We start from the raw sequence: 25,595 nt of genomic DNA on the forward strand, positions 1-25,595 counted from the left end.
GAAGCTAAGTTACAGGGAACCAGGCAGAGGGCCTTCTCGGTGGTGGCGCCCTCCTGTCAAATGTCAGGGAGACAAACAACTACAGTGGTACCTTGGTAGCTGGAACAGCTTGGCTCCCGAACGCTGCAAACCTGGATGTGTGAATGTTTGTGAATGTTTGTGAATGTTTTTCGGAAGCTGAACACCCAACGCAGCTTCCAATTGGGTGCAGGAAGCTTCTGCAGCCAATCAGAAGCCGCACCTTGCTTTTTGAACAGTTTCAGGAGTCCGACTCTGTAGGAAGGATAAAATAAAATAAAGTGGCCCCCATTATCTGGCAATCTTCACCCAAAGGTGGCCTGTCAGGGTGTCTGGCCTTTGGTGAATGCCTTCCTCTTTTGAGAGGCCTTTTTGGGCAAACTTGCACAGCTTTCTTCCCTTTCCCCCCTCCAGTGAGGGGGAAAAGGGAAGAACCCAGGGATGCATTGGAGCTTCGCTGGAAAAATCCCGAGGAATGGAAAGAGGCAGGTTTCAGAGATTCCTGATCCCACAAACATATTAGGCAACGCTGGAAGTTCCATTTGCAAATGAAGGGGGCTGCTGATAAGAAGTGCAAGGATCTGGGTAAAGCTATACAGGTAAAAGGTAAAGGACCCCTGTGGCCAGCAGGACTAAACCGCTTCTGGCACAACGGAACACTGTGATGGAAACCAGAGTGCGGAGGAGGAGGAGGAGGAGGAGGAGGAGGAGGAGGAGGAGTTTGGATTTGATATCCCGCTTTATCACTACCCGAAGGAGTCTCAAAGCGGCTAACAATCTCCTTTCCCTTCCTCTCCCACAACAAACACTCTGTGAGGTGGGTGGGGCTGAGAGACTTCAGAGAAGTGTGACTAGCCCAAGGTCACCCAGCAGCTGCATGGGGAGGAGCGGAGACGCGAACCCGGTCCCCCAGATTACAAGTCTACCGCTCTTAACCACTACACCACACTGGCTCTCAGCCGTTTACCTTCCTGCTGCATTGGTACCTATTTATCTACTTGCACTCTGATGTGCTTACGAACTGCTAGGTTGGCAGGAGCTGGGACAGAGCAATGGGAGCTCACTCTGTCGTGGGGATTCGAACCGCCGACCTTGAGATCGGCAAGCCCAAGAGGCTCAGTGGTTGAGACCACAGCGCCACCCGCATCCCACTGGGCAAGCCTATAGCAAATGGTGAATTCGTACTTCTGTTCAGGGCAGGTGGTTCCGAAATGGGCACTGGCACCCACGGGGGTTGTGTGTGTGTGGATTGTCCGGGGGGGGGGGGGTACCAAGAGGGAAGGAGGTGACAGGGGGGTGTGTGTGTGCTAGAGGTGTAAATGACTATCAGACGTCGAAACCCAATTCATCAGTTTTGTCGTTAATTAAACCAAACTGGGTTTTAGAATCATAGAATCATTAAGAGTTGGAAGTCTAGTCCCACCCCCCTGCAGTACAGGAATCTCAGCTAAAGTATCCAGGCCACCCAACCTCGGCTTAAAAACCTCCAAGGAAGGTTTTTGGATAACTGTGCAATTAACTGCTACTGTTGTGAATTTTTTTTGTGTTATTGTCTTCCTCAGTGGGTTATGCAAACCGATGTTCTAAATTACACTTTTAAGAATAGATTTTAAAGGAGATTTCAAGGCTGCCACCTATTCCTCTCAAAGGAGAGCAAAAAGTCATTCCTCCCAATTTTATTTTTGTTTCCTCGAGCCTCTTTCAAGCACCCTTATCTGCAGCAAACCGCTCTCTCCAAACAAGCCTTTTACGCAGAGAGAGAAAAAAACACCAGACTTTTGCAGGTTTTACAAAACACCCTTGCTGTCCCTTAAAAGGGCTCTTAGAGCACCAAGTGAGCCAGACTTTAAAAGCGGGGTGCTTCTTTGACCCCAAACTTCTCAGTGGGGAAAATGGTGGTTGGGGCATCTGATCCAGGGGCCTCGGATGGTCGACGTTCAGCTTCCACTCTCTGGTTTAAAGTAGGCAGCGCCGATGCCCCACAGGAAACTCAGCTGAGGCATTCCAGGCTGGTCTTCATCCTCTCCATCTCGTGAAGGAAGCTGTAAAACTGAGGCAGCGTCAACTCTGATTCCGCGGGCAGGGAGAGAATAAAGGAAAAAAACCAGAAATGATTCAGGACTCACCAAACAAGAAAAGCACTTTTATTTTCCCTGTAGCAAGTTAACCGTTGCTCAGAAAAGGGCAACCCAAATTATCAAGGGGATAGAAGAAAGATTAATAATAACAACAGTGATTTTATTATTTATACCCCGCCCATCTGGCTGGGCTGTAGCATTTGGGACTTTTAGTTAAGTTCAGAGAAAAGGTGAGTAAGAGGCAAAATAATATAAGCCCCACCCCCCCGCCCCCGAGATCTCCACTTGACTAGCTGAGCAGTTTTCTTTTTATAGCTGGAGCTCCCAAAATTTAATAATAACATATAATAATAATAATAATAATAATAATAATAATAATAAATATTATTATTATTATTATTATTACTACTGGTTTCCCCAGTAGTGATGTATGGAAGTGAGAGCTGGACCATAAAGAAGGCTGATCGCCGAAGAATTGATGCTTTTGAATTATGGTGCTGGAGGAGACTCTTGAGAGTCCCATGGACTGCAAGAAGATCAAACCTATCCATTCTGAAGGAAATCAGCCCTGAGTGCTCACTGGAAGGATAGATCCTGAAGCTGAGGCTCCAATACTTTGGCCACCTCATGAGAAGAGAAGACTCCCTGGAAAAGACCCTGATGTTGGGAAAGATGGAGGGCACAAGGAGAAGGGGACGACAGAGGACGAGATGGTTGGACAGTGTTCTCGAAGCTACGAACATGAGTTTGAACAAACTGCGGGAGGCAGTGGAAGACAGGAGTGCCTGGCGTGCTATGGTCCATGGGGTCAGGAAGAGACGGACACGACTAAACAACAACAACAACAACAACAATAAAGGGATACCCCTGAATGCACTCAAGTCGAGGGACTAAACTCTGACCTTAAGTGTTAGTTGAATGAAGCCGCACCCCTGCCCCCCCTTCCCAAAATATGTGCCCTTGTAATGTCTTTTACAGGGGGTGCAATTTCAGCCTTCCTGGGGCTTCAATTGCCTCCCTCTATTTGCAGAATGCCCCCCAGGACAAAATAATGGCTCACTCACCCATGTACACAGGCTCCACTTTGTTTCCTTTCCTAACCACCAATTTCAGCTGGAAATAAAAATCAGGTTGTTTTTTTAAAAGAAGAAGAAGAAGAAAGGAAGTTTCATCGAAGTGAGCAGGCAAGAAATGTAAAAACACTGTGCTTTTTTCCTGCAAAGAGAAAACCCTGGGATTCTTCCACTGGCAAAATTTTTGCAAGGCGGGTAGATAGAGCGGCTTGCCACTCCGGGCTGTGACCCACAGGAAAAGATGGGAGACTTGCGGAGGGGGAAAAATCTGCACCTCTCACCCTACCCAACATGGGCACCGAGTCCCATGGTGGCTGGGGCTGATGGGAACTTTAGTCCAAAATAGCTGGAGGGCTACAAAATAAAAAAAAATCCTTCCAGTTGCACCTTAGAGACCAACCAAGTTTGTTCTTGGTATGAGCTTTCGTGTGCATGCACACTTCTTCAGATACACAGTTTTGCCTCCTGTATAAGGCACACCTCCAAGGCAGATCTGTTGCACCAAATCACTATTTTGCTGTCTGCTAGTCCCGTACCACTGAGATGCCCTCTTAGCCCTCTGCCTACCTCCCCAAACCGCATTGCCCAAACACTTTCAAGCCTCTCTCTGCTGCCATAAGGACTAGAAACTTAGTTTTTGGAAATTAAAATAAAGCAGAGTTTCCCGGGACGCTGAATTTTTCAGGCACGAGTGTCTGTGAGATACAGGTTGGCCTGTGCCAGCACCCTATTTTTGCCCCTGGCTCTACCCAAGGGGTCTTCCAAAAACAACATCTCCTCTTGCACGGCAGGGAGACCCACCTGCATGAAGATGCTTCCGGCTTTCTCCAGTTCACTGCTTCCTGATGTAACTGCCGGAGAAAACAAAGAAAAGCAATGTGGGGTGCCCAGGGGAAGCTGAAAGGCGGAGCTTTCATGGGGTGGAGGCACCTGGCGCTACAGGGGGTTGGACTAGATGACTCTTGGGGTCCCATCCAATTCTGTGATTCTATGACTCCCCCCACAGGCCTCCCCTAGCCCACAAAGCCGCTCACCTCCAAATTTCCACTCCATGTCTACGAGCTGGTTAACCATCAGGGTCTGGCCCACAGCCAGGCGGGAGAGGGTGGGCGATTTCTCCTTCCACTGGAAAGATTGCAGAAAGCAAAATGAAACAAAACTCTGCGCGTGTGTCCGGCGTCCCCATTCCACCCAAGCCCACCTTCACGGAAGCCTGGCTTCCAGAGTTTCATACGCAATACGCAGGGCCGGATTGAGGTTTATTACTGAAGGTAATGGGGCCCTTTATATGTCCAGCTATCCTTTGTTGCTATTTTTGTGTTTAATATATGCTAGATGGTAATTTATGGACCTAATAGGTATCGAAAGCCATTTGCACGTAACAAAATAGGTATTTTATCAAAGTAAATGTCGAATTGAAATACAATTAAGAAGTCTATTAACAGTGGAATTAAATTGCTGTTTTAGGCGTTGGTTTTAAGAGTCTGGAATGGATTTATTCCGTTTTGCATTGCTTTCTATGGGAAAGCGCGCCTTAGTTTTGGAATGTTTTGGTTTTGGAACAGACTTCTGGAACGGATTAAGTTTGAGAACCAAGGTACCACTGTATATAGGAAGGACCAAACCAGTGAGTTTAGGGAGCAGGCTAGCAGGTGGGGCCCATGACTTACATCATAGGAGCCTACACAACACAAAACACTCTTGCTGTCTGTAGGCTTTGTTTTATTGGTTTTTATCTTATATTTTAGAAATGTACATCCAGGTTTTTTCCCTTTAAATTTTTTTGGGGCCCCCAAGAGAGTGGGGCCCTAAGCTAGAGCTGGTTCAGCTTATATGTAAATCCAGCACTGGCAATACATAATCCAAATAATGCCAGTTGTTTGTGCTAGGGAACAAGATCTAAGTATCTTAAGGAAGGGTAGGACTCTCTGGAGGGCAGGACTCGAACCAATGGCTTCTGGTTATAAGAAAGGAGATTCTAACTAAACATCAGGAAGAACTTTTGACAGTGGAACAGTCTCCCTTGTGAGGTAGTGAGCTCTCCTTCCTTGGAGAATTTTAAGCAGAGGCTGGATGGGCATCTGCCATGGATGCTGTCAGAGGTGCTGATGTGGCTACTCTAGAGTAACGACTCCTCGCAGCATAGTCTTTTTAGACTTTTATTAAGTGCTGATTATTTACAGTGGTCAGAACGATCTATATACATGCTTACGGTGAGGTGTCAGAACCTCCGAATGGAGATTGGCGCGTTTTCTTCCAGCAAAGAAGCTTTGGGAGACCCAACCTCTTCCCCCTACGTTTGCGTCGCAATTCGGGAGTTGGGGGAATTGGCCTTCCCCCCGTGCTCACACCTTCCTGTCCCACCTGGGTCATGGGCTCCGCAACCTTGCCTGAGCCTCGGACACCACTTCCTGACTCTCTGCTGGAGGCAGAGCTCTCCCTGCTCTCCCCAGCGCTTGGGGATGGGCTGGAACTTAAGATGGGAGGGACTTCCCTGTATCCCTTGTCCCTCACATCCACCCCCCTCCCAGGCTCCCCTTCCCCCCTCCCTAGGGGCTCTCCGCTTGCTGGGGACGAGTGAAACCCCAAAAAGTCCGTGGTGTCAGAGTCCGTGGGTGTAAAAATTTCCCCCCAATCCGGCGATCTTTCCCCCTCCCCCTGAGAAGACGGGAATCCCAAAAAGTCTGTGGCGTCAGAGCTGGTGGGAGTAAAAATGTGCTGCCAGTCCTCTCCTGCCTCTGACGTAGTCGACCTCGGTGAAACCCACACCTCTTCTTCCGTGTCCTCAAATTCCGCTTCCCATCTCCATGGAGAGCTGCTTCCTGCGATCCCTTCCTCCCGCCCCTCCCCCTCTCCCTCCCTTTCCATGTGCCAGGGCTTGGGCCTGTGGGGGGAAAGGGCGTGGAACTCTTCCACTAAAAATTCCTCAGGTACTTCCGTGGCCGGTATCCACTCATTGTGGGACGGCGGAGTGTCCTCCCATGCCATGAGGTACTCCAGCCCTCTCACCCCTCTCCTTGAATCCAAAATCTCAGTTGCCTCATTGAGTTGTTGGGTGTCCCCCCTTTCCCCCCCTCCCTCGGGAGGCTGATCGCTGTCCCTGAACCTGGTGCTTTCTCTGTACTGCGACAGCAGCGATCTATGAAACACTGGGTGCACCCTCATGTCCTCTGGCAGTGCCAGCCTGAAGGCTACCGGATTGACCTGTTGCGTGACCGTGAAGGGGCCCAGTCTCCTGGGCGCCAACTTCTTGCATCGCCCTCTGGTGGGAAGGCCTTCAGAGGACAACCAAACCCTGTCCCCCACCCTGATGACCTCCCCCGGTCGTCTGTGGCGATCTGCCCCCTTCTTGTACGCTTCCTTGGCCCTCTCCAAGTGCTCCCGGAGTTGTTGGTGCACCGTCTCCAGTTCCTCCGCCCAATCTTCTGCCTGCAGGCCCTCCTCTTCCTCCTCCCCCTCCCTCTCTGGGAAAGATCTGAGGTCGCGCCTGTAGTTGGCCTTAAAGGGCGACACCCCTGTGGAGACGTGCACCACATTGTTGTAGGCAAATTCTGCCAGTGGCAGGCGATCCACCCAGTCCGTTTGCCTCTGGCTGACGTAGCATCTCAGGTACTGCTGCAGAATGGCGTTGACCCTCTCCGCCTGTCCATTGGTCTGCGGGTGCCGAGCCATCGACAAGCTGACCTCCACCTGCAGGAGGTTCATGAGCCGCCGCCAGAACCTGGAAACAAATTGGCGGCCTCGGTCCGAAATAACCCTTAAGGGTAACCACTGCAGTCTGAATACGTGGTCAACGAACAGTTTGGCCGTCTCTTCTGCAGAGACCGCCCTGGCACACGGTATAAAGTGGCACATTTTGGACATGAGGTCCACCACCACCAACACTGCTGTCTTGCCCCTGGAAGAAGGCAGGTCTGTGACGAAGTCCACGGACACTACTTCCCACGGCCTGTGCGGTGTGGCTAATGGCTCCAGCAACCCTGCTGGTGCTGCTCTGACCACCTTTGCTCGCTGGCAGGTGTCACAGCCCCTTACATAGTCCCGAACATCCTCCCGCACCCCTGGCCACCAGAAGTGTCTCATGACTAAGTGAGTGGTTTTGTCCCTTCCAAAATGACCCGCTGTTGGGTTGTCGTGCATCTGCTTGAGGACCTTACCTCTGAGCTGTGTGGTGGGCAGGTACAGGGCTCCCCTGTAAAAAAGCAACCCCCTCCTTTCCTCAAAGTCTTTTGCCTGCTCCCTCCCCCCTCGCAGATCTCTGAAGATGCGGGTGGCGAACTCGTCTGCTGCCGTCAGTGCTGTGAGTTCTGCCTCGCTCACCACTGCTGCTCCGCAGGACCATGCCGATGGGGGAAACACGTGTCGGGGTGCTGGTGGCAACTCCTCCTCCATGTACTCTGGTTTGCGGGAGAGGGCATCCGCCCTGACATTCTGCTCCCCCGGTATGTAGTGGATGGAGAAGTTGAAGTGCGAGAAGAACTCTGCCCACCGTATCTGCTGCTGGTTGAGCACCCTGGCTGTTCTCCAGAACTCCAGGTTCTTGTGGTCCGTGCACACCTGAATGGGGTGCTTGGCGCCCACTAGGAAGTGTCTCCAGTGTTTAAACGCAGAATGGATCGCCAGAAGCTCCTTATCAAACACTGTGTAGTTGCGCTCTGGCTGGGTCAGCTTTCTGGAGAAAAAGGCACAGGGTCTCCACTCTCTGTTGGCATTCAGTTGCAGTAAAATGGCTCCCACCGCGCGGTCTGAAGCGTCAGTTTCGATGCGCAGTGGCGCGTGCTGTACCACACGGAACAGGTTCTGGTCTGAGGCGAACACCCTCTTGAGGCTTTCGAACGCTGCCTGCGCCTCCTGTGTCCACCTGAACTTCTGCTTGCCTCTCAGGCAGTCAGTGATGGGAGCCGTAACTCGAGAGAAGTTCTTAATGAACTTCCTGTAGAAGTTGGCGAAGCCTAGTAGGCGTTGGGCATCTTTGCGCGTCCTGGGGCTGTGCCAGTCCAGGATGGCCTGCACCTTGTCCTTATCCATCGCTAGCCCCTTGTCTGACAGCTTGTAGCCCAGGAAGTCCACCTCCTTGGTGTGAAACTTGCACTTCTCCAGCTTCACATACAGGTGGTGCTCCTTCAGGCGCTGCAACACCTCCCTGACATCCTTCACATGCTGCACTGGATCCTGGGAGTATATAAGGATGTCATCTAGGAAGACCAAGCAGTTCTTGAAGAGGAGGGACCCCAGGACGTGGTGCATGAAGGCCTGGAAGCATGCTGAGCCCCCTTGCAAACCGAAGGGCATCACCAGGTATTCAAACGATCCCAGAGGCGTGAACATCGTGGTCTTCCACTCATCGCCTTCCCTGATCCTGATTAAGTTGTACGCTCCCCTTAGATCGAGCTTGGTGAATATCTTGCCCCTGCGCGCTGCTGTCAACAGATCGTCCACTCTGGGCATTGGAAACGCCACTGGTTCTGTCATGCTGTTCAGGCGTCTAAAATCCACCACCAGACGGCGCTGTTGCGTGTCTTTCTTGTCCACCCAGAAGACCGGGCTGCCCCCTGCTGCCTTGCTTTCTCTGATGAACCCCCGCTTGAGGTTCTTGTCGATGAACTCCCTCAGATCCTCCAGTTCCTGGTCTGACATGGAGTACAGCTTGGCTGGGGGTAGCGTTGCCCCCGGTATCAGGTTTATCTGACAATCAAAGGACCTGTGCGGTGGCAGGTGGTCAGATTCCGCTTCGCTGAAGACATCCTGTAGGTCCCAGTACTGTTTGGGAATCGCCTCTCCCCCCTTAACGTGCATGGTGGCCACCGTGGCTATCGGTGGCCCCTCCCCTGGTTGGCGCTGCATGCAATGTTCCAGACAAAAGTCAGACCCAAATGTAATGCATCTCTGGTGCCAGCTTATGGATGGGTCGTGGCGTGCTAGCCAGCTCATTCCTAGCACTATGGGGGGGTCTGAGATGGTGGTGATGTTGAAAGCCAGTGTCTCTGAGTGCCTTCCTACTGTCATTCTCATGGGGGGGGGTCTGGTGGGTGATGGCCCCTCCCAGTAACTCCCTGCCGTCAATGGTGGAGACGTGCAGGGGAAAGTCCAGCTGCAGCAGTTGGATCTGGTGTGCTTCCGCAAAATTTCTTGAAAAAAAATTGGCAGACGCCCCCGAGTCGATTAACGCTAAAACCGTCAGTGGGTACCCATTGGGGAGTGTCAGAGTCACTTCTAGAACCACCCCTGCTCTGGGGTGTGTGGGCTGGCGCTGCCCCTCTGTGGAAGGGAGGGAGGGGGCTGGTTTCCGTCGATTGCGCCTGGCTGCTGCCCCTTGTCTCCTGCAGCCAGGCTGTCTCGTTTCCCTGCTGTTGCGTTGAGTCTGTGGGGGCGGGCATAACAGTTCCCGCCCTTCCTTGCCATTCCCGGCGATGCGGACAATTCCTGACGAGGTGACTGGGGGAGTGGCACAAAAAGCAGTTTCCTCCCCTCCCCTCTTTGCGTTTCTGTGGTGCCGGGGTTTGAAAAGCCCGCGCGCGCGCTCCTCCGATCTCCATCGGTTCCGGCTCTGGGCTGGGTCTGGGCGGGGCTTGGGGTGGGCCCTGGGGTGGGGTTTGGTGATGAGGTCTGTCCTGGGAGCGTGGGAACCAAGGTTTTGCTGCGCGCGTAGTTTGTTTGTCATTCCATCTGGAATCCTGTCTCACCCCCACCGCTAGCGCAGCTTTGCTCAACTCATCCATAGTCCGCGGTTTTGGACCTCTCGTCAGCTCATCCTTAACGTCTGGGTGCAAGCCCAGATAGAAAGCTGATTTCACTGGATCACTGTGCAGATCCCACCCCAGTTTGTGCACCAGCATGGTGAATCTCGCCCAGTACTCTCTAACTGTTAATTTTCCTTGTGTTAAGTTATGAAGCTCTTCTTTTGTGGCTTCCATTTCACTGTCACTAGCGTACATTATTTTTAAAACTTCTAAAAATAGTTTTACGTTCTTCATGCAATCATTTTTTTGCGCGATGAGCGGTCTGACCCATTCGCGGGCGGCCCCAGTCAAATGCTCTATAATAAAGGAGACTCTGTGCGCGTCATCTGGGAATTCCGCTGCATGCAGTTCCAGCGCATAGTTTATTTCCGTCTCAAATCCTAGGTACTCCCTAGGGTCGCCGCTAAACTTGGTGACTAGGGTCTGTCCCCTTCTCATTTGGACTAGCTGCGGCTGGGGCGCCCCCCCCACCTCTAGCGGCTTTCTCCTCTTCCAACTTATTCTGCTGGTCCAATACCATCACCCTTAGCTGCTTCTCAGTCTCCTCTTTCGTCCTCACCTGGTCCACCAGCTTGTTCAGCTCCTCCCGCGCCCCTCGCGCTTCCTCCTGAGCGGCATGTAATTGCTGCTGGGCCTGCGCTGTCAGGTTCCGTATCTCCTGCTTCGCCGCTTCGGCCTCCAGCCTCCAATGCTCAGCCTCTTGCGCGCTCATCGCGGCACTCCAAAGTAGCCAAAAAAGATTCGGAGGTTGCTGTCAGAGGTGCTGATGTGGCTACTCTAGAGTAACGACTCCTCGCAGCATAGTCTTTTTAGACTTTTATTAAGTGCTGATTATTTACAGTGGTCAGAACGATCTATATACATGCTTACGGTGAGGTGTCAGAACCTCCGAATGGAGATTGGCGCGTTTTCTTCCAGCAAAGAAGCTTTGGGAGACCCAACCTCTTCCCCCTACGTTTGCGTCGCAATTCCGGAGTTGGGGGAATTGGCCTTCCCCCCGTGCTCACACCTTCCTGTCCCACCTGGGGCATGGGCTCCGCAACCTTGCCTGAGCCTCGGACACCACTTCCTGACTCTCCGCTGGAGGCAGAGCTCTCCCTGCTCTCCCCAGCGCTTGGGGATGGGCTGGAACTTAAGATGGGAGGGACTTCCCTGTATCCCTTGTCCCTCACAGATGCTTTAGCTGAGATTCCTGCATTGCAGGGGGTTGGACTAGATGACCCTCGGGGTCCCTTCCAACTCTACGTTTCTAGCCTTTAAGGCTGAGGTGGTGATCTATTGCTTATCTCCACCCCTGCCAAGTCTGCTCCCTTTCCTCCTGCTCAAAGGGGCTCAACTCCATCTCTGTCCTGCAATGGGAACTGCAGTGGGAGATGATTGCATACCCTTCTTGGTTTGATACAGCACCCAGCACATCATTGAGGCTCAATAAATAGATCTCCAGTTCAAGGGGACTCACGCAGGAGAATGCCTGGGAGAGACTGTGCCCTATTAATCAACAGTAATAACATGTTCCTCAGTCCAGATAAACAACCATTTGACTTTCAGAAGACACCTGAAGCCAGACACCTGAAGGCAGCCCTGCTCAGGGAAGTTTGAAATGGTTGATGTTGTACTGTGGTTTTAACATTTTGTTGAGAGCCGCCCAGAGTGGTGATGACGATGATCATCATCACCATCACCATCACCTCCCGAATCATCTTTAAAAGCCTTCCTGCAGAAGAGCTGCCGGTTCAAGCTGGCAAATGAAGCGGCCTGGAAGATGGCATCTGGTTACAAGGCAACAGCTTAGTTCAGAGATCAGGCAGCCCAGAAGAAAAGCACCTCCCCCCCCCCCCGGAATTAAAATTTCAGTAGCGAAAAGAATGCTCATAGTACCTGCTCTTCGAAATAGCTGGCCTTCTCCTCGCTCAGCCCTGCGGGAGAAATTCGACACGGTTAATTGGGAGGCCGGCAGCCACCGTCCACCTTCAAGAATTGCCGGAGGCATTTCAAAGAGACCTACCCAGGGTGATAAGATCTGCTCTAACCTGCTCTGCCGACAGACTCCTCTTTAGGGCACCTGAGATAAACAATGCATGAAACAGACAGGGGGGGGAGGGGAGAGAGAGAGAGAGAGAAAGAGAGAGAAAGTCTGGTTAGACAACACCGCTACTGTGTGGAGTTAAGCGCGGGAATAAGACACCCAAGCAGTGTTAGAAACTCGGGTATATAAGCTAGGTGCCAAATGGCTCCTTAAAACCAGGGTGACAGTCGCCAAAACGGAACGCTGGAAGATTCCGGACGGACAAAAGGAGATACTTTTTCACACGGCACAGAGTTTTAACTATGGAACTCACTGCCGCAAGATGTAGGGATGGTCACCAAGGTGGATGGCTTTAAAAGGAGTTTAGACCAATCCATGGGGAATAGGCCATCAATGGCTACTTGGTCCCGATGCATCTGTCCTAGCTGTGAATCAAAAGGGCTGCTTTGTGCTTAGGTCCTGGTTGGGGTCTTCCTGTGGGTACCTGGCTGGCAACCATGAGAATAGAATGCAGGACTCCGTGGGCCTGTGGCCTGATCCTGCAGCCTGGCTCTCCTTATGTTCCTAACTTCACTGAGCAGCTGCCCCCCTTGTGAGGGGTCCCATCACCAAAGAGGGGAGAAGCACCTCTCTCGATTTCCCTGGTCTATGTCAGGCACCCACACACCGCCAGGGACCCCCAAGCCCCCACTCACCATTTGGCACCAACAGGAAGCTTTTGACTATGTTCTTCAAAGGGCCCGGGCTGAGTTTATTGCTGGTGGCAAATTCAGAGAGCTGAGCTAGAAACCTTTCGACCTGTGAGAGGAGAAGAAGAAGAGTTTGGATTTGATATCCCGCTTTATCACTCCCCGAAGGAGTCTCAAAGCGGCTAACATTCTCCTTTCCCTTCCTCCCCCACAACAAACACTCTGTGATGCAAGTGGGGCTGAGCGTCTTCAGAGAAGTGTGACTAGCCCAAGGTCACCCAGCAGCTGCATGTGGAGGAGCGGAGACACGAACCTGGTTCCCCAGATTACAAGTCCACCGCTCTTAACCACTACACCACACTGGCACAGGAGAAGAGCAGACAGCGCGATTTGCACCACCAAGCTGCGCACGGATGCTAGTTTCTGGTGCAGTCCTATGCCTGCCTAACGCCAAAGTCCGTTCCACTGAGTTCACAGGGACTTTGAATCATAGAACTGTAGAGTTGGAAGGGAGCACGGGGGGTCATTTAGTCCAACCCCCTGCAATGCAGGAAGCTTTTGTGCAACTTTTGTGCTTTTGTGAGATTAAAGAGTTTCATGCTCTATACCGTCTGAGCTATGCCAGGAGAGATCTTTGCCTCCGGTTGTATCCTAAGGCTGAAAAACAGAACCGCACCTACACGTCCCTTTCGGACTTGATTTCTGAGTTCTGGGACGCTGTGCAGAAGGAGCAGATCCGCACATCATTATAACCAAGAAAAAGAAAGACCCATTTGAGCCTGTGCTGGCGCGACAAATAATTCTTGTGTAATCGGGAATGAAAAACCTTATTACTTTATTCATGTGTACCTATGGCTAGCTTTGGATTTTAAATACTGTATTTCCTGTTCAGAGCTAAGAAGTTACCTTAGTCTCTGACGGAACAGAGAATCAGATGTTCAAGGAAAAAGTTCCCAACTTGTAAACAGCGGGGTGAAAAGTGGCCTGAAGAAACAAACTGGGGATCCCGAGTTGTGATGAATGACATATTCCCCTGCTGTCTGACAACAGCTTTGAGACTGTACCTTTGTTATTTTTTTTATTTTAGACGATATCTCTGTTCCTGTTTAGGGACAGAAGCCCCACTCCTTTTATAGCGAGAGAAAGCAGGGCATAATTTTCGCTAGACATCTGGTGGTTTCGAAGTTGCCTGCCCAAGTTCGGGCAGAATTTATGACTTGTTTTGGTAGGGAAAGCTGAGCAGTCATTAAAGGAAGAGGCACAAAGAGGGGCGAGATCCTGGCGCAAGTCGTAAATTAAGGAAGGCTTCATTTTAATAGTCTTGACTTTAGAACCTGTTTCTCCCTTACCTGGGAGGGAGCCCCACTGAGTTCAGTATGGCTAACTCTGGAGAAGATCTGGTGAGGATGAAACAGTCAGACTCCCCGTATTTCTTTCTTTCTTTTCAAACCGTCCAATAAAATTGTTCCAAACCCCAGTGCCCCAAAGGCAAGGGTGAGAATGGGTTGGCGATAGAAAAGTGTGATTGCTAGAGGTAAAAAAGTGTGATTGCTAGAGGTGATCCTCAGATGAAGGGCATTATTATTATTGTTGTTGTTGTTGTTGTTGTTGTAGCTGACTGCATTTGTTTAGGGAGAGGGCCTTCTCAGTAGTGGCGCCCGCCCTGTGGAACGCCCTCCCATCAGATGTCAGAGGTCAAGGAAATAAACAGCTCTCTGACTTTTAGAAGAAATCTGAAGGCAGCCCTAAAAAATCGGGAAGGTGTTAATGTTTGATGTTTTATCGTGTTTTTAATATTCTGGGAAACCCAGCCAGATGGGCACGGTATAAATAAGAATACTATTATTATTATTATTATTATTATTATTATTATTATTATTATTTACAGGATCTCATGTTTAAACATACACATGCTCCTCTACTGATACGTCATGCTCTGCTATTGCTTGGAAGGTGCCCTTATAGAATATGCACCCCATCTTGTCCTTCAGATTGAGATAATAATCACTTTCATGACACTGCTATTATTATTATTTAAAAAATGAGAACAACAATCTACACTTTACAAAGAATTGCAAAGAACTTGCAGACTTGTGGCAGGGTGCCTGGCCTTTCGTTTTATCTCATGCAAAGATGTTACTGTCATTAGCATTAAAAGTTCGGACTCTAGTCCAATTCATCTTAACCATTAATTCTGTTAAAAAAGCTTAATTACCGAAAAAATCAGGGGGTCCGAAAAAATCAGGGGGTTGAGTATGAATGTCTGTTTGAAGGAAGATATTATTTGTTTATTCTTATTTGTTTTTATTATAAATTTTCTTATCTTCTGTTTGATGATTAAGATATTTATGTTAGCTTTTTTGTTATAACTATGATTTGGACACATTACAAATATTATTTGGTTTATGTTATTATGTCACAAATATTATTTTGTTTAAGTTATTGTTTTTGAGTATAAGTTCCCCCCTTTTTTCTCAGTTCTGTTCTCTTTTATTTTAACGTTATATGTGTATGTTTGTGAGTGTTTTTGTTTAAACAATTCTAAATAAAGCCTGTTTTTTTTTATAAAAAAGCATTAAAAGTTGCTGCTCCTGCTCCTAAGATGCTCACCTTGAGTTAAACTATGGCAAAAATAGCCTCAGCTAACCCCCTCGGATGCCATCTTGCCTACATCGCTGTGGACGGCTTACCTCTTTCGGTTCCTGCAGAAATCGGAAGACCACTTCCACGAGAGCGGAGAATTGCTGGAGAGAGACAAAACGAAGGTGTCAGCAACACAAGACCCGCCAGGGATTGGGCCCATCTCTCCTGCTTTTTCCCATGTCTAATGCCGATTATTCCTTCTTCTTTTTTTAAAGAGCAACAATCCTCAAAACTTTCCTCTGTACAGTGGTACCGCTCTGGTTAAGAACTTAATTCGTTCCGGAGGTCCGTTCTTAACCTGAAACTGTTCTTAACCTGATGGCGCCTCCCGCTGCCGCCGGAGCACGATTTCTGTTCTTATCCTGAAGCAAAGTTCTTAACCCGAGGTACTATTTCTGGGTTAGCGGAGTTTGTAACCTGAAGCGTTTGTAACCTGAAGCGTTTGTAACCTGAAGCATTTGTAACCAGAGGTACCACTTATATAAAAGGTACTTGGTGGTTCAGCCTGGGTGTGTGAAGGCAATGGTTTGGAGCAGGCATCCCCAAACTGTGGCCCTCCAGATGTTTTGGCCTACAACTCCCACGATCCCTAGCTAACAAGACCAGTGGTCAGGGACGATGGGAGTTGTAGTCCAAAACATCTGGAGGGCCGAAGTTTGGGGATGCCTGGTTTGGAGCCATCAAGTTAGATGGTTCGGGAGCCCAAACATCCGAGGTCCAGGGCGTTCGGGATACAGGTTACGGCTGTATGTTTATGTTTGGCCAGGCTTCTCCATGGGCCTGGGGTTTTGTGTGTGTGTGTGCATGTGTGTCTCTAGCCAGGGCTCTCCAACTTGGTGCCCTCCAGATGTGGCTGATGGAGTTGTAGACCGAAACATCTGGAGGGCACCAAGTTGGGGGCACCATCTTAGAAGGGGGTCTCGTTCCTGAATGGTGGGCTTCTTCTGCAACCACTGCCAGAATCACCTGCGGATTCGCAAGGGCTCACATGAAGCACAATTCACCATTTTAAAAACGGCTGCCCAATTTGGACCTTTAAGCTGAAAAGGGTTTAATGCATCAATTCAATTAATTGACTTAAATGCTACAGCCTTAGGAGCAAACTAGCTCTGTGGGAAATGTGACACCCAGGAGTCCAATTTATCTTTATTTTGCAAGTTTGCAAATAAGGAGAGCTGGCCCAATTAAAAGGTATCGACCTCCACACAGGAGCTCTCAAATCCCCCGTTTGCACGTGCTGGGCATTCTCCAAATCCCCCAGAGAGAGGCAGCTGCCCTGTTTGCACACCAGGGAGCCTGCAGAGCTCTGGCAGAGTCCGCACATGGTCACCTTAAATGCAGTGGCAGAGTGCTAAGGATTAAGAAACAATATTTAATAATAATAATAATAATAATAATAATAATAATAATAATAATATGGGTTGTAGCCAACTAACGTTTACTCAGAGTAGATCTGCTACAATTAATGGACAGATAGATGGCCACCTGTCATGGATGCTTGAGTTGAGATTCCTGCATCACAGGGGGTTGGACTAGATGACCCCAGGGTCCCTTCCAATTCTTCAGTTCTATGATTCTATTCTAGCAATGTTCATTAATTTCAGTCAGTCTACTCTGGGGAGGACTAGCACTGGATGCAAACAGTTTACCTACTACACGATCGCCTTTCCTCATTTGTAGGAACTCACCCGTTTAGTGTGGCAGGGACTTTGGAACTCCCTGCCTCTTGATATCAGGCAGGCACCTTTGCTGTGCTCTTTTCAGCGCCTGCTAAAAACATTCTTGTTTAGACAAGCCTACCCAGATGTTTAGAAAGTTGATGCGAGTCTTCATCTGTTTTTAGTTTTGTGTTATTTCATCTTTCCAAAAGTCTTAAGTTAGCATTTTTTCTTATTGATGATGTTAATTGTTTTGCCTTTTTTGAAAACTGCTCTGAGGGGGGTTTTTTTGGAAGAAGAGTTTGGATTTGATATCCCGCTTTATCACTCCCCAAAGGAGTCTCAAAGCGGCTAACAATCTCCTTTCCCTTCCTCTCCCACAACAAACACTCTGTGAGGTGAGTGGGGCTGAGAGACTGCTCTGTGACTAGCCCAAGGTCACCCAGCAGCTGCATGTGGAGGAGCGGAGACGCGAACCCGGTTCCCCAGATTACGAGTCTGCCGCTCTTAACCAGTACACTATACACTTGCAAGCAGTGCGTACATTTTATGAACGAAATAATCAAAATAAAATCCTACCAGTTTTTTTAAAAAAATAAATAAATAAATGAATGAATAAATCATGAAACAGTGCAGCCCTAGGGGGCAGAAGGCAGGGCATCGAGGACAGCCAAGCAGTTGCATTCTTGGATGAGGTGATAACCCCACAACAGAAGCATGACCTTGAGGGAGATACCTGGAATGCAAAAAAGGCATGACTAACAGCTGCGCTTTTTATCGTGCTACCAGGTTGGAGTGGGGACGGAAAGCTCATGCGTTCTCCAGGAGCCTGGCTCAGCGTTTTAGCAGCCAGCTGAAGATAAGGTAGGACCCCCGCTATCTCTGTGAGGGATGATTTTATACCTGTTTGGTTTGACTTTATTTCATTTGTAAGGAAGGAGGAACGCACGCCCCCCCTGCTTGGTCTACAAACAAATATGGTTAATGCAGTAAAACAGGGCCGTTGTTTAATTAACCTTGTCTTGTCTAATCATTACTGTATGTTGCTGCCTTCCACGCATCCGCATAAAATTGCAGAGTTGGAAGGGACCACAAGAATCATCTACCCCTGCCAGGTAGGAATCCTTCGCCCAACGTGGGGCCCGAACCCAAGACCCAGAGATTAAGAGTCTCGAGCTCCACCACCTGAGCTATCCCAGCATGCCTGTGGTTTATTTATTCTGGCTTCATTTCATGTCTATATTTGTTCAACAGTATATGGGCAACGTATGATGTCATCAGATTCTGTTTTGATAACCCAGTTACTTTGCAGAATTTTGTATAACCTTTCAAAAATAAAAATAATAGTAATAGTTATTTTGTTTTTTTAAAAAGTGGCCCTGGCAGAGTGGATGAGCAGGAACAGTTTAAGAGCATCAGCTATTGAGGTGGCACACATAAAATTCGCTGGATGCCGTTTGGCCAGATATGCTCCCAGTGCAATGAGGGAGGGATGACGCGAGCGAGCCTGCTGTATCGTGAGCAGGAACTAAAGTGATTTAGAAATGGTTGTATGCGGGGAAGGAGTTCTGGGTGAGACCAGCAGGGAAAGGAAGCCGAATGCAGCAGTTTGTTGTCTATAGTTTTGCAGCAGCACACTGCTAAATAAAAATTATTCCTTTGAATCCAGTGCCTGTGCACAATTTAAAATCTTGGAAACACTAAATATATGGCATCAGAAGTCAAAATAAAAACTAGGCAGTATTGCAGCTCGATCAGAGGTACACCTATAAGAACACGAAGTTCTTAGATCTGCATGGATCCCAGCATCTTATTCTCTCAAGGCCAACCAGATGGGAAAACCTGCAAGCAGGATTCAAGCACAAGGGCAACTCTCCCCTCCTGAACTGAATCAGTCAAGAGTCTCAAGACATATACAGGCATCCCTAATTTTATTTGTATGTGTGCCTTTCCACAGTTCAAGCTATGTTCAAGGCGGCTGACAACATGAAAAGAAATACGAAACTACAACATTCAAGTAGCCATAAACAAAACATTTTTTTAAATACACAACAATCACTGCACGATCCAAAATAAAGATACAAAAAAAACTAACACTGTAACAGCAGCAAAAATACAAATACAAACCACAACAAAACCCCGCTAACAACACCCCAGAGAAGGCAAGAGTTGCAGATTTTGGACTCCGAATTATCTGAGACTAGGTAAAGAGACAGGGTGATCAGAAAACCAAAGAGAGTAGATTTTTGTTTTTCAAAAAAACATATTAATGGGGAATCAAGTGATTTAGACATGGTCCTAAGGTGGATGTTGTGGCGAGGCCGGCAGAAAAAGGAAGCTATGGGGTATCTTGACTAAGTTTCCGTTTTCCAGTAGCACATGGCTAAATTAAAGTTTGTCCCTGCTAATCCAGTTTCCACCGATCATTTATAACCTTGCAAATATTGTACTACACCTACCTATTTACACGGGCTACTAAAACAACACGGATAAAACGCGAGGTGCCGTTTCTGAAAGCAGAATATCAAACTAACCATAATCATGTGCTTTTCTTTGGAAGACTGGATGCCGAAAACTAGTCTGGGTTTTATTTATTTTTTAAAAAAGTTGATCGCAACTGTTTTGCTTTTTGGTTACTTCCCTGAGGGACTGCGTCCAGAAAGGCAGCTTATCTTTAAAACGCGTTTTAAAAGAGCTATATGAGTTTGTAGCCTTGGGGGGGGGGTCCCTTCCATCATCCCTCTCCAAGACCAGCGAGGCTTTTAAAGGCAAGCCCAGGGTCCCGATCCTGCTCAGGCAGCTTCGCGGAGCCTCCGGTCCAGAGGATCTCCGCCGGGGAGTGGGGGTGTGTGTGTCGCCCTTTAGGATGACGCGCAGCGAAGCGCAAGAGTGGAGCGCGCACTCGTGCGCCCCGCTTCCTTCCCCGTGGCGACGCGCCAGCCCCACTGGCAGGAGAGCTCCTCTCCGGCAACCAGCGCCCCAATATTCGGGAAAGAGGGCCCCCCCCCGCTCCCAAGCCCCCCGCTCCGCCGGCAGCTGCACCTGGGCGCTCAGCTGGTTGAGCTGCTGCAGGTCGGCGCTCAGCGTCTCAGGCACCGGCTCGCGCGCAAAGCTCAGCAACCCCATTGCGCGCCCGGATCCGCCGCCGCGCTCGCCTTCCTCGCCTCCGCCGCCCGGCTCCTCCCCGCCGCGCTCCGCCCCTGCCGGCGCAGCCGCTTTCGATTTCGCTCCCCGGGGGCGCTACTCCTCGCGAGTAAGCCCTGCCAGGAGGTCTTTTGCCGAGGAAAGCGCGCATGAGTTGGCGGGTTAGGGGGGTGGATGGGGGCGGGTGTGTCAGGCCTCGTGCTCCTGCCCCGCCGTCGGATCGATCGGGTCTACTCGGAAACAAGCCCCGTGTTTTCTTCCGGCCGAGGTAAGGGTCACTTGGAGGGATCGTGGGGGGAAAGTCCCACGTCTAGTCCAGAGAAAGAGCTTGCTTCTTATCAGAGCAACAGCAGCACCAAAAAATAAAAAACAAGCAAACCATTTTCATAGGATCACAAAATTGTGGAGTTGGAAGGGACCATGAGGGTCATCTAGTCCAACCCCCTGCATAACAGGCGTTTTAAACTCCAGTCATTCACCCCTGGAATAACATGGCTTGTTTGTTTTGTTGATGGTGGTGCTGCAATTCAAGTAATCAGAACCAAGTAATTGAGTTAAAACAAGTGTAAAGGCAACTTTTTCAGCAGGGGGCCAGTCCACTGGCCCTCGGACCTTGTGGGGGGCCGGACTATATTTTGAGGGGGGGGGAAGAAACGAATTCCTATGCCCCACAAATAACCCAGAGACACATTTTAAGTAAAAACACACATTCTACTCATGTAAAAACACCAGGCAGGCCCCACAAATAACCCAGAGATGCATTTTAAATAAAAGGATACATCCTACTCATGTAAAAACACGCTGATGCTGATTCCTGGACCGTTCGCGGTCCAGATTGAGAAGGTGATTGGGCCGGATCCAGCCCCCGGGCCTTAGTTTGCCTATCCATGGACAACAGCATCACCCTATAAAAACTGACAGAACAGAAATTATAATACAGCAGAAAATTGAGCTGGCACAACAAAACTCACAGCAGCATCAAAATGTCATCAAGGGTACTTGGAAGATTAAAAGCCATTACAAGGTTTAAAGATTGAAAAGCCGGGGGCTTAACTAGCAGGGAGGACGCTGGTGGCGTTGTAGTCTAAACCACAGAGCCTAGGGCTTGCCAATCAGAAGGTCGGCGGTTCGAATCCCTGCAACGGGGTGATCTCCCGTTGTTCAGTCCCAGCTCCTGCCCACCTAGCAGTTCGAAAGCACATCAAAGCAAGTAGATAAATAGGGACCACTCCGGCGGGAAGGTAAACAGCGTTTCCATGCGCTGCTCTGGTTCGTCAGAAGTGGCTTAGTCATGCTGGCCACATGACCCAGAAGCTGTCTGCGGACAAACGGCGGCTCCCTCGGCCTATAGAGCGAGATGAGCGTGCAAACCCAGAGTCATCTGCAACTGGACCTAATGGTCAGGGGTACCTGTACCTTTACTTTTACCTTTAATTAGCAGGGTAGGGACCACAATGCCAGAGCACTGTTGCCAGAGGGTTCCAGCACCACTGAAAAGCCCCTCTCTGGCAGCTGCTGCCTACACCACATGGGAGAACCAGAGAGGTGCAGGGCCGGCCCTACGTGTAGGCTGGGTGGCGCAGGGCACCATGGCACCAGCCTGCCAGGAGGGCGCCACGAGCTGCGCCCGCCCGCTGGCCGGCCGGTCCACTGCGCAGCTGCGCCCACCCGCCCACCGCGCTGGGAAACGGGGCGGGAGGGCGCCGGAGAGATCCAGTGCACCACGGCGCCAGGGGCGCTTAAGACGGCCCTGGAGAGGTGCCCCAGAAAATGACCCTTTAAGGCAACCTGGACTCTTAAGAGCCGTTCAGGGCTTTAAAAGGGTCAATGGCAGCATTTTGAACTGGGGCTAGAAATGGTCTGGCAGCCAGTGGAGACGGCCATGCAAAAATTTGGCACCATATATGACAATACTGTCCCTGTTAACAATCCTGCTATTCACCTCCCCAAGCAGCTTCATATGCACGTACCTGAACTTCCTTCTTTCCTCTTCCCTCCACTTCCACATTTCCTCTTGTGTCGTGCCTTTTAGATTGTAAGTTTGAGGGTAAGCACTGTCCTGCTGCTGTTGTTTTGTAAACTGCTATTTTGGCTAAGAAGTTAATAAATAAGCAATAATCATACTGCTGGGTCATTTCTCAGGCGGTAAGCTTGCTGTAAAGTGATCCCTGCAAATGTGTCTCCTTATCTGATCCTAGTTTCCTCTTCCTGCAGTTTAGAGATGGGGAAGCCCCAGTCCTCTAGTAGCTTTTGGACTTTAGTTCCCAGGAGTCCCAGCAGCCAGCAAAGCCAATGGCCATAAATGATGGGATTTGTAGCAGAAGGCCACATGCTCCCTATCTGAATCTAGCTCTAAAGCCATGTTGCTCCTTGAAGCAATGCAAACCATTCTATTGCCATAAATCCTTGGGAACACTTTATGTAAAAACAATGTACAGTGGTACCTCTACTTACAAATTGTATGCGTTCCAAACGCACATTCGTAAGTCGAAAAAAATTGTAAGTCGAATCCCATAGGAATGCATTGGGAGAACAAATTCGTAAGTCGAAGCAACCCTATTTAAAAATTCGTAAGTAGAAAAAATCCTGTCTAAACCACATCCAAGATGGCGGATGGAGCTCCATTCGTAAGTAGAAACATTCGTAAGTAGAGGTACCACTGTAGTGAAATCACACTGAAAACCCATTGGAAAGTAGCTGTAAAAATGGGAAATCATGCAGGGAAATATGCCGAAGAATTAAAAGTGTGCATTAAAAGAAAAAACAGCCATACACTGAAGCCAAACTTTCGACGATTCAGGAGAGACTAGAGGAAGAACACCTTCATGCAGTGCGAAGTTAAAACTATGGATTTTGCTCCCATAGGATGTCGTGATGGCGACCAGCTGGGATGGCTTTGAAAGAGGATTCATGGACCATAAAGCTATCAGTTGCTACCAGCCACAAATGGGGATGCTGTACCTCCAGCACCAGAAGCAACCACAATAACACAAACAATGCCAACACAACTGCAAAGTTAAGTCTTTTGTGGGGAGTTAGCGTTCCATTGACATCGGGAGTCCATAAAGAAGGGGGAAGAATCAAAGTCCCAAGTGCTGCAAGGAGGTTTGGCAAGGGGAGTCTGGCCTGCAAAGAAAGGAACAGATGACGTTGCTTGGTGCTCTGGCATTTAGAGCAGAGGATCTGAGGCAAGAGAAGTTGCAGAACAGGTGGGAGTCTGAGAGGAGGAATCTCAAAGCCTGGAAGTCTGAGAGGGGACAAGAGAGCCACCTGCAAATATCTTGCTATTATTATTTTTTTATTGAGTAAAGCTGCAAATACAAACAATTAGAACAAAATTCCTTCCAGTAGCACCTTAGAGACCAACTAAGTTTGTCATCCAGTTTACCATTATCCATGGTTCTTACATTCCAGGTTCCTATGCAATATTTTTCTTTACAGCATCGGACTTTCCTTTCACTTCCAGGCATATCCGCAACTGAGCGACCTTTTGGCTTTGGCCCAGCCGCTTCATCAGCTCTGAATCTACTTGTACTTGTCCTCCGCTCTTCCTCAGTAGCATGTTGGACGGCTTCCGACCTGAGGGGCTCATCTTCCAGTGTCATAGCTTTTATATGCCTGTTGTCTTTGTCCATAGAGTTTTCTTGGCAGGGATACTGGAGTGGCTTGCCAGTTCCTTCTCCAGGTGGATCACGTTTAGTCAAAACTCTCCACTATGACCTGTCCATCTTGGGTGGCCCTGCATGGCATAGCTCATAGCTTCTCTGAGTTATTCAAGCCCCTTCGCCACGACAAGGCATTGATCCATGAAGGAGACCTGGCGTGCTATGGTCCATGGGGTCACGAAGAGTCGGACACGATTAAACGACTAAACAACAACAACAAGTTTGTCATTGGTATGAGCTTTTGTGTGCATGCACACTTCTTCAGATTCTTCAGATGTATGCACACGAAAGCTCATACCAATGACAAACTTAGTTGGTCTCTAAGGTGCTACTGGAAGGATTTTTTTTTTTTTGACTACGGCAGACCAACACGGCTGCCTACCTGTAATTAGAACAAAACTTAGAATCATCAAACAAATCACATACTGTAAATAGAAAGAATCAAAAATTTAAAAATAGTAAAAAAAATAATAGAGATACATACCGTATCTAATACAGGTAACTCTTCATAAAGAAAGGAACAAGAAAAGGAAAAAGAAAAAAAAAGAAAAAAGAATGAATGATTTACTGTTATCTTAGATATAAATATATATATTCTTCTTCCTTTCACCTGCAAATATCTGAAGGGCTGCCATGGGGAAGAGGAGGGAGCAGGCTTGGTTCGGATCCAGAAAGTTGGACCCAAACCACGGGATCAAAATGACAAGAAAGGAGATCCCAGCTGAACATTAGGAAAAACTTTCTGATAGCTGTTTGATGGTGGAACAGAGATGCCCTCAGGTGACGGTGGACTTTCCTTCCTTGGAGGTTTTTAAGCAGTTTGGGTTGCTAGTATATGTCATAGATATTTTAGTCGCGACTCCTGCATTGCAGGGGTTGGGCTAGATGACCCTCAGGGATCCCTTGCCAACTCTGATTCTCTAAAAAGCGCATGCACCCAGCTACGGTACATTGGCTGGAAGGAGGGGGGATGGGATTTGACCAATGGCCTGGAAGTTGCACATTGAAATGCAGAAGGTCCAGTAATCTCTGCATATTCAAATCTCCCTTTGCCACTGGTTGATCTTGCAAATGACTGTCTGAAAAGACTTTTTGTCATGAAGATGGGAGGGGGGGCTGCCCAAAAGTCTTTGGCAAGAATCTGCCTTATAGAAATCACAGTGCTTTTTGTTTAAGCAAAGGGGGAAACAAAGGCAAAGTGGTAACCTTCCAGCCAGCTCATTTCTCTAGGAACTGTAGCCCATTGTGAGTGCAAAGGTGAGGCAAAGGATGGTTGTGTTTGGGGACATAATCTGTGCTAAGTGACCTGGAGCATACTTTGTCAGGCAAAAATCAATCAATTGGGAGAGCAATTGAGTCCTGAGAAACTAAATAACTACCATACCAGAAAAGTGACCCTCAGATCTATTACTCCGAAGAGCCTCTTTCAATGTGTCAGGGGACAAGGGGAATGAGAGCAGCTTGGTCTGGGAGTCATTGTAGTAATAAAAAGTGAATTTCTACCCAATTATGCTTTATGCAATCCTTGCCTGCCTCAGCTCAAACAGTTGCACAGCTGGCCAGCTGTAAAGTGGTGTCACTTTTCCCCTTTTGGCATCTGGTGAGTTGGATTTGAGTCCATGCCATAATAAATCTGATAAGTCTTTAAGGTGTTGACGACATACTCTGGCCCTAGAGCCAGCCTGCAGGATCAGGCCAATGGCCCATTTAGGGCAGCATCCTGTTCTCACAGTGGCCAAGCAGGTGCCCCTTATGGTTAGTATCCTGGTAACCATCAATACCCCTCTCCATGATTTTTACATGTTTCACATTGACGTACCCCTTGTTTTCATCACTATTATTTATCAAATTTGTTGTTGTT

The 25,595-nt window shown here is 48.9% G+C and overlaps 1 protein-coding gene across 2 annotated transcripts; it reads right to left on the reverse strand.

Moving 5' to 3' along the window:
- Nucleotides 1-837: 837 nt before the first annotated feature.
- COMMD7 (COMM domain containing 7) lies at nucleotides 838-20,106 on the reverse strand. Of its 2 annotated transcripts, none has more exons than XM_035123789.2 (9): nucleotides 19,460-19,908; nucleotides 15,315-15,368; nucleotides 12,631-12,733; nucleotides 11,915-11,971; nucleotides 11,788-11,825; nucleotides 4,204-4,294; nucleotides 3,971-4,020; nucleotides 3,161-3,209; nucleotides 838-2,085 (listed from the first exon to the last, which is right to left on the reverse strand). In XM_035123789.2, the coding sequence occupies exons 1-9, from the start codon at nucleotides 19,466-19,468 to the stop codon at nucleotides 2,009-2,011; spliced, it is 528 nt and encodes a 175-aa protein (XP_034979680.1). In that variant the 5' UTR covers nucleotides 19,469-19,908; the 3' UTR covers nucleotides 838-2,008. The 2 variants fall into 2 exon arrangements, with proteins under 2 accessions (XP_034979680.1, XP_034979679.1); XM_035123788.2 differs by lacking the exon at nucleotides 19,460-19,908 and adding an exon at nucleotides 19,968-20,106 and having other exon boundaries at nucleotides 841-2,085.
- Between the last annotated feature and the right edge of the window lie 5,489 nt (nucleotides 20,107-25,595).

The sequence above is a fragment of the Zootoca vivipara genome, chromosome 7, assembly GCF_963506605.1.
Source record: "Zootoca vivipara chromosome 7, rZooViv1.1, whole genome shotgun sequence".
Classification (NCBI taxonomy): domain Eukaryota; kingdom Metazoa; phylum Chordata; class Lepidosauria; order Squamata; family Lacertidae; genus Zootoca; species Zootoca vivipara.